This window comes from Sinohyriopsis cumingii, chromosome 13 (genome assembly GCF_028554795.1).
Source record: "Sinohyriopsis cumingii isolate HCF-2022 chromosome 13, ASM2855479v2, whole genome shotgun sequence".
NCBI classification, from domain to species: domain Eukaryota; kingdom Metazoa; phylum Mollusca; class Bivalvia; order Unionida; family Unionidae; genus Sinohyriopsis; species Sinohyriopsis cumingii.
This window is the reverse complement of record NC_142973.1, coordinates 34,890,477-34,908,904: the sequence shown is the minus strand read 5'-3', so window position 1 is coordinate 34,908,904 and position 18,428 is coordinate 34,890,477. Positions and strand designations below refer to the sequence as shown.

Below are 18,428 nucleotides of genomic sequence, written 5' to 3'. Positions count from 1 at the left end.
TTTATTTAATACTGATAATGAATTACAAGGGCCTGTGTGGTATGTAGTCTGTACCTCAATAAGCTTGGGCAATACATGATCACTTCTAGTTGCTCTTGCACAACAGCAAATGATACTAAGGAGCTGCAGATAAGTGAGTAAGGTTTTAGCCGTTTCATGTTGGTGTACATCATGGACTGTGAGATTAAATTTTTACAGCATTTTCTTAATTCCCAAACTATACCTGTGCATTATAACTGACATACATTATACATGTACGTAGCATTATTATGATACTTCCTGGTCTTGATTATGGGCTGAATTGACTAGTTCATATAAGTATTTGCATGAATAGTCCTTAATATTGCCCATACCTTTGGACAGATTACAGTACACCTAATTCTTGATGTTCACAGATTTGTATCCATCTAAAAAAGTGTGTAGCCACTCAGGTTGTCACTCATGGGAGGAAAACTAATCTCATTGCTGTAAACAGTCTGCTGACAAAGCTAAGAAAGAAAATGGTACATACACATCTAATACTTTTCAAATGATCCCTTGGCTCTTGTCACAGCTTGCAGAATTAATGGCACCATAGATGCCCATACCTTGATGTCAGAGCAGTTCAGAAGTCGTAGGGTATAACCTAACATTTTCTGCTCATGAGTAGTCGAGCAAAAAGAATGAGGGTGGGGCATATTCTCTCCCACCAGATGATTGAGGATGGAAGCAATGTGTTCCCATCCCCATAACACATCTGCGAATAATGGTTGATCCTACGATTTCTTGTGAGAAGTTGTAGGATGCGGATGCCACAGTACGAGGGACAAAAGGTATTGCAACTGGACCTGGTCTTGCCTTTCAGTGAAGATATTGGAGAGTAAAGCTCATACACCTGCAATCATAGCCTTGCAAGCCGATCTTTATTAGGTAGGAGGAGGAATTCTTGTCTCCAGCAGCACTTGCCAGAGCTGATTGCCAAAGTCTTGCATGTTTTATCTGTGTCCACATTGCTAGAGAAGCTGCTCCACCTCTGCAGGGGCATTGCTGTAGAAATCTTGAAAATTGTATTGGATCACAGTAAAAACACTTCTTAGAGCTGCTTCATGTGAGGTGGAGACTCTTCAGAGGTCTCATTTTTGACATGGTGTCCTGGGACATGAGGGACCAGCAGCACCAGTTCCTCACAGCTACTCCTGTTCCATCAAAACTGGCCAGTAAGCATCCTTATCTTGACAGCTCCGTGGAGTCTTCCTCAGGGTTCCTTAAAAGGATGTAGCCTAAAGACTCGGCAGCAACATCAGTTCAGGCCTTCCTATTGTGTGTCTTTAGCTAGTTAAGATGGTTGAAAGGTTCATTAGAAGTAGTTCATGGACTCTTCCTTCCCCAGTAGAATGAGGGCGGTCCATAGGAACTCCACCCTTCTTCAGCCATATATCCCTCTTCCCAGTATTGCCATAGGTGCTCAGCTAGCCCCTCTTTTCAGAAGTTTGGTTGAACTTAACAGGAGAAAGGTAAGATATTTCTATAAAGAAAGGATACTAGCTTCATAGGAACAACCTCATGTAAGGACCCCAGTCTCATTTAATGATAGAGGTGTGGAATGATGCAGTAGCGAGGGTGGCAAATGACAGTTTCTGGCTTTCTACTGGTACTTCCAGATTTTCCAGTTCCCTGCACCCCCTCCCAAAAAAAAGGTGCAAAATTTAGGCTTATCATTATTTGAAATAGCTTAGGTTTTACCTTGATCAGAAGGTTTTCCAGTTTTGAGCTGTGCCATTTGGCTTAACCTCTGCTTCCAGAACATTTACCTAGATGATGGGAGTATTTATTGCCCACCTGAGAGCTCTGGGGATTCCCTTCCTCTAGTATATTGACAACTAGTTGATGCCGAGTGTCCTCAAAGAGTCCTTCTTTTACTATCTTCCTTTGGTCCTCATAAACACCTAGAACTCATTCCAGATCTAGAGAAATTTGAGTTAATCCCTTTTCAGGATTTCATTTACTCTCCAGCTTTGTCCATGTTGCACTGGACAGGATGGAATCCTGGCTCATTTGTCAGTGTTTCAGACCAAGACTTTGGATTGCCTGTTGTTATGTATATTTGATTTAATTTAATTGTTTGTAAGTTTTAAATTTTAGTTATTATTCCATTATATGCTATTGTAATGTAACTTTATTTACTGGAATTGATATTGTTCATTTCTGACTTTTTTTTAAAAAAATTTGACGTGAACAACTTTATAGAGACATTGTATCTAATGCTGACCTAGTTCCTGACCTTGATTCAGAACCAGTGATAGTTTTTGGTAAACAATTTTTTTTATTCTTTATCAGAGTAAGTGACATAAAGTGCAGTTGAGGCCATACTGGGAGTTCATTACAAATAACGTGTTTAATGTTACAAATGTTTGGTTTTCCCGGAAGAATGAACTCTTGACCTTCATCTGGGAATTTGTTTTGCATTGTAGTTAGACTTATTACTAATGTTTGTGCCTTAACACTTAAGATGTCCATGTGTTTTATGTTGTGACCAGTTTTGGGCTAATTATTATTATTTTATTCAAATTATTTTAAGAAAAGTGATTCTTTTTCTGGGAAATACTACTGCTCTAAATTAATTCTTGGACAAAGACATTTATCAAAATGTATACAGAATTAAAAAACTGGAATAGTATTTTCTGTGATTCAGCAAGAGACTGTTGATACTGCAGCACTTCACAGGTTACAACAGACATCATTGTCTTCCATTTGGATTTCATTGGGATTCGAACTCAGTTTCATTTAGGACTTTTTATTCCTAGGACTTCTATTTTTTAATTCATGGATTAATTTTGGATTTAATTTGTAAAACCATAAGTTCTCTTTCTCATTTTTACCTTGTTTTTCAAAGGGAAGTAAATTATCTGTAAAGTTTTACAAAGCTTGTTTTCACTTTTTTCTTGCTATGTTTTGTAAGAGCCTAGACTTGTAACAATATACCTATTCATTCTAGGGATGTTGCTACATATATTATCACCTAGAAGTAAGTAATTCCTTTATACCATCTTGGTTTCTTGATTTGATATGTATTTTAAAATTTGTTAATTATATTGTCTTGTAGATGTACATTTCACAAATTAATGTGGCTTTATTGTGATGCATTTCACCTTGGATAAGGACATATAAGCCAACTTTACATGACCTTGACAAATTTAAGAAATTATTATATGCCCTCATTTAGATTTGACAGTACATGTTTTGTTTTTCTTTTCAGGCCAAAGCCCTATATAACTTTGATGGAGATGTTTCTGCTGGAGAACTTAATTTCAGCGCTGGAGACACGCTAATAATTATCAATCAGGTAACAGTTGGGGGCCATTGTTCTGTGTTCCAGATTTGTATTCTAGCACATATAAGGAAATTTAACACTGCAGATTTGACAAAGTTGATGCAGGATATACTCTCATTGTGCATATTTTTGATGTATCAATCAAACCAAACTAAAAAAAAGTTTCATGGGTTTTAAGTATTACCTTGCTTTGCTCATTCCTTTATTCATTTGCCGTTATCCTTTTAAGCAAGTATTGAACAAACTACCATGTGTTAGAAATATTTTTAGTTACCCAACTCCACTTTGTGATTGTCAGTTGTCATGTCGTGCAGGATGTGTATTGGAGAATGCAGGTATCTCTTGGTTATATTCAGCTAACATAGCTGCAGACATGGTACATACTGGTGCATGATGCACTTGCAGATCAGGCTGTGTCCTGTGTTTAGCTTCACTGGTCATAGACCAGAAGAGTATGGGATGGTCTGTTGTCTGTCATACATCATCATTCCATTACTCCTAAGGTACATTGATGACTGCCATGGAACTTGCACACACATTCATTCTTAGGTCTAGATCATCCTAATGAAAGGGTGATGCATATACATCCAGTATGGCCACTGTGGCAGCCATCTTGAAAATATTGGCAAATGGTTTTCACCAGAAGACTTTTTATGTCAAGTTGGTCCTCAATGAAATTGGTTCCACATGGAGATTTAATATGGCCATTACAATGCAGGGATCGTCCTGGGCTTCGCCAGTGTCGCAAATTGCGATTTTTTTTTCCTTATTGGCGACAAAAATATCCCATCTGGCGATTTTTTGGCGACAGACTTTTTGGTTATTTAATTTGTACATACAATCATAGATTTGGACTGGATAAATTAAAAGGGAGAACGAAAGAAAGCCACAAACTTGACTAAGCAATGCATTGGAATCAATCTGTTACACAAACAATCCTTTGTTCGTATTGACAACCCCATCTTTACAGTGCATTGTTACATCATAATCTGCTTATGCTGACATCTGGGCTGAGTATGCTGTGATACAGTCAATCATGCTACCGAACTATACCTACAACTGACCAACTTCTGAAGACACGAATAGAACAGATACAATTAATTGAATGGCTAAATCTTCTGTTTTTTTTTTTTTTTTTTTTTTTTTTTTTTTTTTTTTACATATACCAGTACAAGAGTTTTGCTGAACCTTCATAGAAAACTGATAACCTTTGAAGTACCGACTACTGTGTATAAATACAAAGCAAATGGAAAAATCTCAATCACAATTATGTCTGTCGCCAGTGCAGCATTTTACTCATTGATCTTTTCCTTTTGCCATCAATCCGTGTTACGGCTGCTGAGACTTAAACTCCGAAACAAGAAATAGCACAAAACAAAAACAACAACCAGTTTTGCATAATTAATAATAATTATTTATTTCTCAAAATACAAGAGTGAAAGAATCTCTAAATTGGGTGTGAATTTATGCTTATATATACGGTCCAATATTGCCAGGTGTTGATTCGTGTAAGTTTCATTCGTGGGAATGTAGATCCTATTTTGTTTGTCGAGAAAATTTATACAGCATTCAGTGATCATTCTTGGGATTTAGGAAGCAATTCACTACAAGCTTTGTTAAGCTAGCCATAAGGGGGAGTGGGGGGGGGCTGCTGATAGACTACCGGTGTCACCTGTCAGTGCTGTGGACTGTGAACGTGGATTCAGTAAGATGAACCTCATAAAAACTGACATCAGAAATAAACTCTGCATCTCATCTCTCGAGAACTTCATGAGAATCAGCATGTACGGATGTGAAAAATTAGACTTTGAAACTGCATTCAACAAGTGGGCAGCCCTAAAATTGTGACGGATCATCATGTAACACTTTGTAACATTTTGTTAATGCTTGTTGTAATTAAAGAATTAAGTAACCCATCTTTTGTAATTTTCATTGCCTGTTACATTAATAGACTAAATTAACACTTGGAAAAATGTACACTACTTGTTCTGGTGACACTTTTTGAAAATTGGCGACAAAATATTGAGGTTGGCGATTTTTTTGGCGACAGCTTTTTAAAAGCCAGGACCATCCCTGACAATGGCCATCTTAAAATGTGTTATAGCTACTCCTGATGAATAATTTTGTGTACAGCCATCATTTACACATGTGTACAACTGGAAAAATAATTAATGGAAGTAGATGGTCACTCAGGACAATTTGTGGATTTTGGTTGATTTGGTATGAAATGACAGCAAAATTAGGATCTTTGTCACTAGATTTTGACAATTACTGTCATACACTCCAAATTGTCTTTGTTTCTTGCATGAGCGTGAATTGGGTTAACATTTAAGTTGGTTGTCCCACAGTAATTGGTGCTTGAACTATTAGCTAAATCAGGGAACTTGAAACCAGTTAAAGACAATGCTTTTCCAATCTCCCCATTTTATTTGACTCGAGACCGACTGTTTTAAGTATTCTTTAAATGTACATAGATGATGCTCATCACACTTTGCAGCTCTGTTTGGCTTATTCTTTTTTTGTTGGTGGTGTTCCAGTTTTTTCAATTTTTTTTGGTTCTTGTGGCTTTTGACATTTGCTGCTGGATGAAAAGCCAAAGTTCAGTAAACTTGTGTCTCCTTGATTGTCTGTGATGCTTGACATTGGATTTATGTGTTCAGGTCACTCAGTATTTTAATGTTTTAGTTGGTTGTTAATTCAGCCTCATTGTACAAGACCAGTCACAATAAGCGTGAACACATCTTTAGCCATCCATTACACCAGGCATTTCGGGTTTTGTTGAACAAGGCTTCAGGTGGAAGAAGTTCGAATTTTCTGTTTCCAAGTAATAGACAATTAAATGAGGTTAGACTTTAAGTTTTGTGGCTTTGATGTGGATTGGTACTCAGCTTCAGAGGTAGAAATAACACTAACTACTACACTGTTCTGTGCATGTTGTCCCAGTCAGACAGTCATATACACAATGAAATAGCATTTGAACAACATTGAGTGGAATGAATTTGACATATATCTTGACATTTTACACTTTTACACTATACAGTTTAAAAAAAAGAAATAGTTTTGTATCGGATTCCTGGAAATTTATCAGCCAATAGAGCATCAATCCTTTCAAAGGACTCTTGTTTTGGGATAAATTTTGTTAAGTGTTGTCTGAAGGGATTATATCTTTGAATTCCATACATGTCTTGTTTCAGTTTTGTAACATGTTGGCAAAGAAATGGAGCCCTGTTTAAAAGGTCAATATCGCAGGTTGTTTAATCATTTGATACTATTGCTGTATTAATTCATCACAGGCAAGATTATACATTTACAGATTTTTTGCTGGATATACTTGAGGAAGTCCTGAGTGATGCCTATTCTAAAACCAGGAATGTTTTTATTTTTTGAAAATATTTATTACAGATTTACTGAAGCTTGGCATGTGGGTATAATATGACAGTATCTGAGACAAAATCTGTGCTCTCCTATCCAAGATGTTATGTACAAAGTCAAAGGTCATGATAAAATTTTTGTACAATACCCGTCTTTTGAACACGTTAACTTATCATGTAAGAAAATATTTTGTGATCAAATTTGGCATTTTGGAGTTTCTTAAGAATATCTAATATAATTTCTGTATTACTAATTAAAGAAGATGAAAGAAACAGACTTCTTGTGAATTTCCTACATATTTTATTAAGCTATTAGAGATTGGTGCCATTGAAGGACGCTTCTTATTGAAATAAATCTGTCAGCTTTGTGATTAGAATAATTTGGCATGTATTGGAATAATTTTGTGAAGGACTTGTCAGATAGTCAGGACGATTTTCGTGTCATCTATGTTTTATGGGTGAATGTTTATTTTCATTTGATCAGAGGTCCATGTAAAAAAATATTTAACTTCATCATGTTCCTTGACACTCTGTACATGAAGACTGCATCTGGTTGAGTACAGCATATATTTTGTCATAGAATAACCAAATAATTGCGTGTCAAACATTAGACTTGGAATAAGTATGTTTTTGTTTTTTCACACTATGTAATATTGTAATTTGTCTGTCTTAGGATATTGGGGATGGCTGGTGGGAAGCCAGGGATGGCAGACACAATATTGGACTCATTCCACAGGCTTATGTACAGGTAAGTTACTATGTGCACACCCATGCAGACAGAGAGATGTCGTCAGTAAGGTTAATTTTCTGAGCACATGAAGCTTTAAAGATCAAAACTGTATTTCCATTCCTTGATGTGACTGCAGAGAGTACATCTCTTTCCCAGAATAGCATGCCAGTTCGAGGTTAAGCTGTCAGTGGTTTGTGCTTGTGCCCATTCACTGTTGAATTGACTTTGGCAAGCAAGGTCAGAAGCACTCAAGATATTAACGATATATCTCAAGTCCCTCCTCCTACCCCCAGCAGTTGGTCAGGCAGCTTTTATTCAGAATTTCAATGGACTGTCGGCAAAAACTGGTTGGATTACATTTGATTTATTATGTAACCGCATCTGGCATGATAAGCTTTTATTTCAATGGACTGTCGGCAAAAACTGGTTGGATTACATTTGATTTATTGTGTAACCGCATCTGGCATGATAAGCTTTTCTGGATTTGATTCTTATTGAAGCAGGTCATCTGTCATATTTTCTGCATGTTTTCAGTTGGTAAAAATGACTTTTTCCTGTCCCAAAACAACTGATTGAACAAAATTACAAGTCTAAGCAACTCAGCCTTCACATGTAATAGTAGGCAGTCCCTCCAGTCATGCAACAAAGTAATCAAAGTTACGTGTACCTTAACAATTAAAAACTCATATTACTTACCTGGTTTCATCTACCTTATTTCAGGTATTGTTTTGTACCCTTTAATGTTTTGCACACAATCCAGTTATCAAACTAATACTTTTTTAAATGTATATTTTGCGTACATATTACTTTGTATTTTTTTTTAAAATCCTTTAAATTATCAGACATAACGTTTCTACTAAGAAGATTTACGTTTGCAAAAAAGATTGAAGATGCCATGTAGCCATTTTGTTTTTACAAAAATTAATAATGAATTGATGGTGAGAAAATATAATGATTGATGCATAAGCTGTCTTATTGTCATTACAATATCTACTGGTGTTTATTAACAATTGAACTAGACTTATTGTTTCATTATAGTCATACAAAAATAAATGATCATAACCTTGTAATTTTCTATCATCAATAAAGTCATGGACTCCGTTAAATCGATTTGCACATATACAATCTTTTAAGTGCTTGTTCTGTTTTGACTTGGATATAATTAACATTTTATTACCAATCTATTCTTCGATATACTCTATTGTTATCTTTATTGGCAAGTTTGAATAAAAAGTAATGTGTATGGTTGCTGGTCTTTACAACATCTGCAGTATGGACAGTGGCCTTGATAGCACATTGACAGATTTTCATTTTCCTAAAAAGAGCCTCATTTCCCCACTGACAACCTCACTGATTTGACCTCTTCTATCGAATCTTGCCCTCTATCTGGTTTCAACTGGAATAACCAAAGCTCTCAGTACGTTTAATTAGCGTGTAAATAACACTGCATAGCCATGTGGTTATTGTAACAATGTATCATAATTAGAACAAGAATGAATTGTTGATTTAGAGGTGTTAGTTGATAATGGAATATAGTAATGTTCCAAAACATGTGGATTATCACAATTGTCTGGTAAAAATAGTCTTTTTTTCTCTTTGCAAAAGCTACAAATAAAAACTGCCCTGAATAAATATTGTACATTGACAAAATTTTGTTTCATATCTATCACACACACACACGTGACCATTAACTAAAAAATATTTTTATTTTTTTTTATATTTTTTTAATTATAATTTGAAAATGAGATTGTTGTTGCTGTAATAATACAAATTGCAATTATTTTCTTGACAACATGGACTCATACCCATACATGTTCAGGCCATCTTAATCATTTTGCCAACATTACACAACATAACAGCTACAAAGAAGTATGCTCTAAATGCAAATGAGATTGCACACTGAGATATTGTGCTCTCTCTCTCTCTCTCTCTCTTTTGTTCACTAAAAACAACAAAAATCTTTTTGATTACATTTTTTTTTAGTTCAGAACTGTATGAGACAGAAAATATATGTTTATTTTGTACGTTTGTATCGTTAGGTTGTTGAGTAGTGTGTGTTCCATAGAACGTGTTCTTGTATGATCCCTTTATTTTTTGTACACAGTCAGTACCACAAAATGATAATTATTTATTTTATGTATAATTTTTCATACACTGAAATTAATAATTATTTTTTCATGTACAAAATATTGCATAAAATACAGTAGTTTATTTTAGACCATAAGAAAATACAAGCATATATTAAAAAACACAATTTGCCCTTCAGACAAAAGAATCCAAATAGTTTTGATCTCTTGCCATCATCTGTTCATAATCTACTTAAATATAATTTGATTGGTTGCAGAGTTTGTCATTAAATACAAAAATGCAATGAAAAAGATACAGTAGGATTGTAATTTTCTAGAGAGTTCAAGAAGTAGCACAGTTTGGTAGCAGGTGGGAGAGTAGAAGGTTGGTTCTTAATATTACTAATTTAACCAATGAACTTGTCACAGTTTGTGTGTTCTGATACCAAAAGTCATATAAGACTAATAGCAAACTAAATTGTATTCTAACACTTATAAATTAATAACAGTGTATAAAACACATAAAATAAGAAGCTGATTTTGGTACTAGATTTTTTCCAGTATTATCCAATTAAACCTATTCTGATGTTCATGACTGGTATGAGATCGAATGCAGGTTTAGTATTGTCCACAATGGAAATTTGTGGGTGAAGACTTTGATATTAACAGTTTTCTTTTGTAATAAATGGCGACATCTTCTAATGCTTTTACAATTGAGCTTTTTTTACTTTCTTCTCCAGAGTATTGTCTATACATGCAATCAAGTCCAACTGCAACCTGTACAGACTCAGATTTGCCATGCACATGTTGTGCAGGTTGATCTTTTTTCAGTGCAGTTTGTTAGTAAAACAAAATGGATCCTGATTTGCCATTGTGCAATGGAAGATCAGGGTCTGTGTCTTTTTGCAGTTGATCTTGATTAATAAGAGAGTAAATGTGGTAATGCTATTTATTATATTAGTGTTACCAAATCTAATGACATAATATTAGTGTCACCAAATCTAATGACATAATATTAGTGTCACCAAATCTAATGACATAATATTAGTTTCACCAAATCTGATGACATATTGTCACAAGTTCTAATGACATTATATGAGTGTTACCAAATCTAATGAATAGGGAAACATGAATCTCAAAATTTTTGAAAATTTTGATTCCATCATTTAACCTTTTGAGGCTATTTTTGATGGCAACAAAGCAATTCCTTCACTTTCAAGAAGGGGTATTAGTATAGAAGTCTCTGTCTTGTCTTCTCATTGTAGAACTCCACTTGTGTATGAAAACAAACTTCAATGCATAAATAAGATGCTTTTAAAATATCTAAAAATCACAAGGAATGGAAACAGAGTGTCCTAAAAGCAATATTGTGTTCAAAAACTCAAAATACATGGAAAATATGTGTAGCTATCTCTGATTTGTATATTCCTCATTTGCCAGGGCAAAACTTAAAACATGACTTGAGCCAAATTCATAACCCAGACATTGATGTATTTTCACAAGATGTGAATCCACATGCTGAGTCTGTGACTGCCTGACCTGCCAATGATGATAAAGAAGTTTTTCCCATCATCAGGATTACTACTTTAAAACTAGTAGTAATAAACAGAACTGTATGAAATTATATAGATGATTCTGAAATGCATCTGTATTCTGTACAAATATTTTTCATTAAAATTAACTAATTTCTTAAGGGCCCATAGTGGTCGAGTGGTCTAAACCACTTGCCATTACAGATCAGTGACAGCTCACTTCTGCCTGTACGGTTTGAGTTTTGGGATCAGCCAATGTAGATGTGTGAGAAAGCTTGTCAGTAGCTTCCTGTTGGTTGGTGGTTCTTATAGGGTTTTCCACCATAAACAGTGTGACTACGGGGCTCCGAGTGGCCGAGTGGTCTAAAGCGCTCTCCATTACGGATCACTGCCAGCTCACCTCTGTGTAGGTTCGATTCTCAGATTCAGCCAGTGTGGGTATGTGAGAAAGCTTGCCAGTAGCTTCTCGTGGGTCGGTGGTTCTTTCCGGTATTTTCCCGGGTTCTAACTCCACAATAATACTGGCCTCCATGTATAGCCTATCTTGTGCTGAAAAATGGCGTTAAACCCAACAACAACAACAACAGTGTGACCACATTATAGCACAGTAGTTTGGGTCCATATAACAAGACCGTGTTATAGAACAAACCATGTTATAACCAAGTCAGTTAGCTGAAGCATAAATAAGTGCTTTTGATTAAATGAAGACAAGTCTGAAAAACACTTGTATATTGACATCTTACATTTGTGTGGTATAATCCATAATCCATTAAGTACTGCACTTGCATCATCAAATAAATGTAAAATGTTGATTGAGGCTGATTTTTTTCATCTGTTTAGTATTTATACAGAACAATTGGTGCTTCAGAGGTGATCAGTTTTCTTTGAAGTTTCATCAAAACTTTTTTCCTCTGGGTACATTTTAAAAACAAAAGGAATTTACCGTTGCTTGGTTGATTGTTGCAGTTACTTTTCCTGCCTTCATAAAGTTGGTTTATTGTATCTAGTCCTGGTAGCATAAGTATACCAACAAGTAGACCTCCTTTTTTGTGTTTTGCTTTTGTTTGGGTTTTTTGTGACATTTCTGGTGGCGAAGGGATGCTGCCTTCCATGCATGCATCAGAATTTTTTTTGAAAAAGGGTCAACAGATGATAAATAGAGAGGTGTTCTGTTTTGACAGGGGTTACTACAGAAAATGAGTGTTTTGAAAAATATTATTCTGTGAGTGAAAAGAAGAGGAACTGTAGTTACCATCCACATAAGTAAATATATTAATTGCTAGTGAGTGGCTGATAATTTGATACTATTTCTTCCGAAAGATCCATTATGAGATGAGGCCTCATCCAGTTGATCTCTGCCACCAGTGTGTTATAGCAGGGTCACACTGTATATTGGTTGCCATGTATAGCCTATCATGTGCTGTAAAAATGGCATGAAATTCATAACAACAAAAACAGATTTCTTATGGTTGCCCTGGCAACCAAAAGATTAAAATTTAAAAATAGTGACTTCTTTAAACAAATTCATGTTGAAAGCATTTTTGCACATTTTTTTCAAACCATCGTATATTTTTTCTCAACTTTATTGTCATAATAGGTTACTTATTTAATTAACTCCAGACTGCATACAAGGAATCCATTGGAAAGAAATTTCATAAAGCTTTCAGGGGTTTTCCAGTGAATTTTAAAGTTTTATTATAGCCACTAAGAGCTAAAATTAAACATTATGTCATGGTTGAATTATTTTGTGACAGTTGTCATTTCTTGAATGTTTAACAATAAAGTATTAATTTTTAAAGCAGCAACAGTGGTCTTGCAAATTGAAAATGTGAAAATACATAAATGGTCTCTTGGATGTATCCAAAATTATTTTTCATCATCCACTTTTTGAAACCAATATTGAATGCTTGGATCATAATCTGTTTGATATTGAAGATTGGGCCTTCATGGTATGTTTGTAATAGAAAGGAATAATATTACCTGCTTGAAATATAATCATAAGAGAGTTGAAACCGTAACATATTTAGATTTGCCGAATGTTCCATGTTAGAAACATATGAAATAAGAATAAAATAACAACAAGACAAAATGTGTGATGGTAACTATTAAAGAATTTAAATGCTGGTAATCCACATGAAAATACATAATAAATAACATAATGAATATGTCAGTATTTAAGTGTTGATAAACTGGGTAAAATTTCTTACTTCACCTCTGAATACCTTTTACAGTAATACTTACCTGATCACATTACAGATAAATTCCTCCCATTTTCCACCGCAGTCTGAACAGCTTGTTAGGTTTCAGTTAAAATACTGGTTTTGACTGTGTATAACAGTAACCTCCTGTTGGGTGGAAGGAGAGTTAATTTGTAAGAGTTGTTTGCCTTGGTCTCTGTAACTATATAGAGAGGGGTGGATTTAGAGATGGCAGAAAAAGTTATCCTAATGTAATGTGATGAGGCAAATTTTATTGGAACAACATAATTTATTAAAAATTTCCTTTTAAAATCAGTAATAATTTTACATAGTACAACAAAGTTATTGACAAGCAGTTTTTTTTAAACACATTAACCTCTGGAGGTTTTTGTCGTTTCCGTCTGAAATTCAAGTAGGAAACACATTTTGAAAGCTATTTCTGAATACATCCTAAAACACAAACTTACATGTGGTCTTCCAATAACATACTGCCTAGTTGTGTTAGAAACATCGTTTTTCATTGGCTATTTGGCTTTTGCATGAGCAGAAGGGTTAAAGTTAAAGGAAAAAAATGGAGTCCAAAAAATGAGGTTTTTTCTTCTACATTTTGTAGTGCAACTAGAAATTCCAGATTTTTTTGTATCATGGTAGGGCTACATCTGTCTACCTTTCTATAATACCACCCACTTTAGTGTATCATACATGACCTTGACTCTACAGAGCTCGGCAATAGGCTACTACGTCCTGCCATGTAAACTCGTCACCAGGGGTTAATGTGTTAAAGATGACAAAACAATTAAATAATTCAGGTTGGAACATGAACTGAAAAATGTTTTTCACTTCTTTGTGATAAATCAGTCAACATCACTGACATGCAAGTTGAAGTCTCAATTGTATTGATTGGCATGTTTCCCCATGATAACCTCATTTTAGATGCAGTCTTTTTGGTCTTCTTATATGTAATCAGAGTAAAAAGAAATAATGCTATCCCATAGTTTAAGTTCTGAACCAGTCTTGGTAATTTGGTTCCACTGATTATTTAAGGCATTGGTTACCATATTTGCAGTTTCATTGTTCAGGTTGCTTCAAGCATTATTGAGGAAAGTAATTATTATCTTTCATATTTTCAGAGGCAAGATAATATAAATAGATGGATATTATTTTGATGATAATATTCTATTGTCAAAAACCATCTTTACTTTATGAAACAATATCGATATTAGAACCGGGTCATGTTGTAGACAAGTTTCTAGTAAGCCTTATCACTAATGATGAAGCATATCCACAATGAAGAACTATCATAGCTGAACAATCAAAAAGAAAAACAAACACCACAAATGCAAGTACAATTCTTTATTTATAAAATAAGACTGCACCATTATCATGCAATTTGCTGTATGCTGGCAAGCAAGGATATGATTTAAAAAATATGCTTTTTTAGACTTCTTTCAAATAGCATTGTATTTTTCTAGGTGCATTGATTCATACCTGTGACATTGATATAATTTTGTAGACAAAATATTTAAGAAAATTATTATTTTCATTATTACTCAAATTACCTGGATGGGGAGAAAAGTAATTACTTTTTAATGTCCAGATTTGTAGGTCTGTGATAGTGGTTAACTTATGTGTGGTTGATTTCCTTGCCCGATATACAGTATTCTCACCCATGCAACAGAGAAATCTAGCTGTTTTGCTAACCTTACTTTTCTTACCTCAGTCTTGTCATCTCAGTCAAGTTTTCACACACTCAGAACTACTTTTAAAAAAAGAAACCCTTGTTGTTCTAAAATCAAGCACCAACAACAAATATATAACAAAAACTTAGTAACTTAAGTTCAGTCAGTCTTTGAGAACAAACCATACAAACCATTTCAAGAGAGACAAACACACACACAAGCTCACGATGTCAAGCTATTTGGTATTATGCTAGTTTATGTCACACAGCATAGTCAGTTTTATCATACATGCAGGCCTAACTCAGTACATTTTCAGCTCAGCATCATTAAATGTAGCTAAAGCTTCCTGACTAGTTTTAAATACTTCATGTGAAACAAATTATATACTGTTAGCTACATTTAATGACGCTGACCTGAAAATTGACTGTGCTACAGATAGGATAAAATTCTCAATGCTATGTGGAATGAACTTTGACAGAAAACACTAATCCAACACAAGTATGTCACAAAACAGTTTCACCTCCTCCAAAGAAATGGAGAGTTATATACCATAGTGACACAGATCTCTAATTACCCATGAATAATCTAATGCAACATGTTGCTCATCATTACAGCATGTACTAAGTATAACTACAGTAGAGCTGTGTACCTAATATCATTTCATTATTTACACTATAACTTTTCAGAATTGGAACAGATGAAAATGAAACAATTTCTTGTCATAAATATTGATTATTTATTGTTAATTTCATTTAACATCCATATATTAAATATGATAATACCTCATTACTATGCAAGTTTTATGTTGTTATTTTTCTTTGCTCATGCATATAGACTGTACTTAGATTCTATGGCCAAACCACAGCCCTCATTGACATATTTGTATTAATGAGCCACATGTACACATTTGGACTTGAACTATATTGCCCTAGTGAAGGGTTCTTTTTACTTTCAAGGAAAATATTAGGTGAGAAATATAGTCTACATTGGGATTTGGACCGAGACAAGTAAATTCCGGTTGGGGGGTTACATTATATGTCTCCCTACTCGGTAAGCCTCATGTGGAGACAAATAATGTAACCCCTTGACTGGGATTTCCTTGTTTCTGTCCAAACCCCAACATAGATTCTATTATTCTTTGATTTTGATTGTGTACTGCACCTATGATATAGTTTGATATTCAGCCATATGGAATTGATAATCTATTTTTAAACTATATGATTTTACATAGTGATTTGTATGTTTTTCTCTCAGCTTGTTGACCCACCTGAGCCTTCCTTTCCTCCCCCTCCCCCTCCCATGCGATCATCAGTCCCTTCCATGGAAAATTACCCATATAACGGTTATGACTATCGAGACTCTGGAGGGGGGAAGCCTGGGGGTCTTCAACATCAGCAACAGAGTGCAGAAGAGTGGGACGATGACTGGGATGATGATGATGATGATGGGTCTAGTGCTAGTACAGGAGCAGGCAGTTCAGGTGCTGGCAGCATACAACAGGTTTGTTTTCATTGAAACATAAAATACAGTAATACCGTTTTGCTAAAAACTAGGTTCAATAAGGGCTGATTTGAACCTTGATCAGATTCTGATGAAACTCATAAGATAAATGAGGTTCATCTCTCTTCCTTAAATATTTTTGCAATTCTTACTAAGAAATAATTTGTGAAAAAAGAAAATATGCCACCTATTTTCATGAGTAATAGAAATTATGGCTATTTTGCCTCCATTTTTGCCAAAACCCCTATCCCTTCAAAACATGAAAAGAAAAAGAGTACAATCCCCCATACAAAAAAGCAGTTGAGATTTTAATCTCATATTTACTTAAAGAAACGGGGTTCCTTTACTGATAGGTAAATGGGAGAAAGAATAGGTTGGTTCCCAATAGGGAAAAGCCCTTTAGTTTTGAAAATAATGATGACAGTACAAAAACAGGTAATTTTCAACTGACACTTGGTCACAATAAAATATGTAATGGAGTTGTAATTGAATAGACTGAGTTAAACTTATTGAGTTCTTCCCAGCATATTTGGAGGTTGCAAAAGTCATCAGTCAGTTGAGATACAGTTGCTGTATGGATCATATGGGTTTCTGCCCTAAATATATTTGCATAGTCATTCCAAGTGCTCAGGAGATTTGACTGGTTAAGTAGACTGGTTGCATCATTGTTTTGCTATACTGGTACCATATTGTTCACTATGTAGAAGTTATGAAGACCATTCTAGCATCAGACTATGTCAACATGGCTTCATTGTGTAATTGTGGTGAGTGCAGAAGAAATATAATAAAGCTTTTCTTTCCCAGTTCCACTTTTTGTATGTAAAGTTAACAAAAATGTATTGTGATAAATCTAAGCCTGATACTTGGTAATTCACATTGGGAACATGGAGGAAAGCATTGTCATTAATATCAATCTTTGCCCTCTCTCACCTCACTGTTGCATTGAGTTTTACTTTCAGGCTTTGCTAAATACTTAATTCCAACAATGCGATTTTGGCCACCCAAGATATAGAATTAGGAATTTTGTATTGTTTAATGAGTATTTTGTGGAATTTTTATGGTTTCTAACATCCTATCCCTCTTCACTTATAATTCTTGTTGCGGTTTATGTTCAGAGGCTCCATTAAAGCAGGTTAAAAAAATACTTTAAAGGTTTGTGTACAGTAGATTTACTTACATAATTTTGTTCTTGTTTTTATAGAGCAGTTGCCATTTTAAATAGCAGGGGTAGTAGAAGCTGTTTTCTTTCTTAGCATAAAAATAGTTTTAATGAGTTCTTTATATGAAACAAATTTATCTCTTCATTCATGTATCATAAAAAAAATTTAGGCTGCATTAAGATAATTTTACTTGCAGCATATAGCTATTACAGGAATAAAGGTGCCCTATGATAATATGGCACCAGTAGTTTCACATCATATTAAAAAGTTCTGTTCCTTTTTAAAGGATAGGGATCCTTGCAGCCTATTTACCAAGCAGACACAAGTCAAGGAACTTGAATACTGAGCACTCTTAAAAACTATATTTCCTAAATAATACAGAAAGCATGAAATAGAATTTAATTTTAAAAAAAACATGAATTTAAATAATTCAAAGCACTTACCATTTGTATTATCATTACCATTATGTATTGTCAACTGTTAAAATTGCTAATCCAAAAATATGTATAATTAAGGAAGGAACACCTGTCTGTCAATGTGAAAATGGAGGAGTTGTCTACATGCTTGTTAGCATGCATACATATATTGGAAAATATTAATACTTACATGTTCCACTTTGTGGGGTGATTTGGGAGAAATAGTCACCTTAGTGTCTGTCATTTCACCTAAACAGACTTAAAAGTGAAGTTCATTTTGCCTTGTATTCATTTCAAGACATATCCCCTACTCCTTTTTGTTTTAAAACAAAACATTAATAATCAAAGTTAAATGTTGATGTTTAAATTTTCCCATCAAAGAGGAAGGTGGAAATGTAGAAAAAGAAGCTTTGTGTTCTATAGTCAATTTTGGTGCTAATTTTATGATCATAAGTACCAAAAATTA

The 18,428-nt window shown here is 34.5% G+C and overlaps 1 protein-coding gene across 2 annotated transcripts in view; it reads left to right on the top strand.

Annotated features, from left to right (window-relative positions):
- Positions 1 to 18,428, top strand: part of LOC149785187 (sorting nexin-33-like) — a 93,192-nt gene that overhangs the window by 12,459 nt on the left and 62,305 nt on the right. For both annotated transcript variants that reach the window (XM_089978990.1, XM_089978991.1), the window contains exons 2-4: positions 3,236 to 3,322; positions 7,355 to 7,429; positions 16,141 to 16,386. In XM_089978990.1, coding sequence (XP_089835116.1) covers positions 3,236 to 3,322; positions 7,355 to 7,429; positions 16,141 to 16,386 — 408 coding nt within the window. The remainder of the gene's footprint in view (positions 1 to 3,235; positions 3,323 to 7,354; positions 7,430 to 16,140; positions 16,387 to 18,428) is intronic.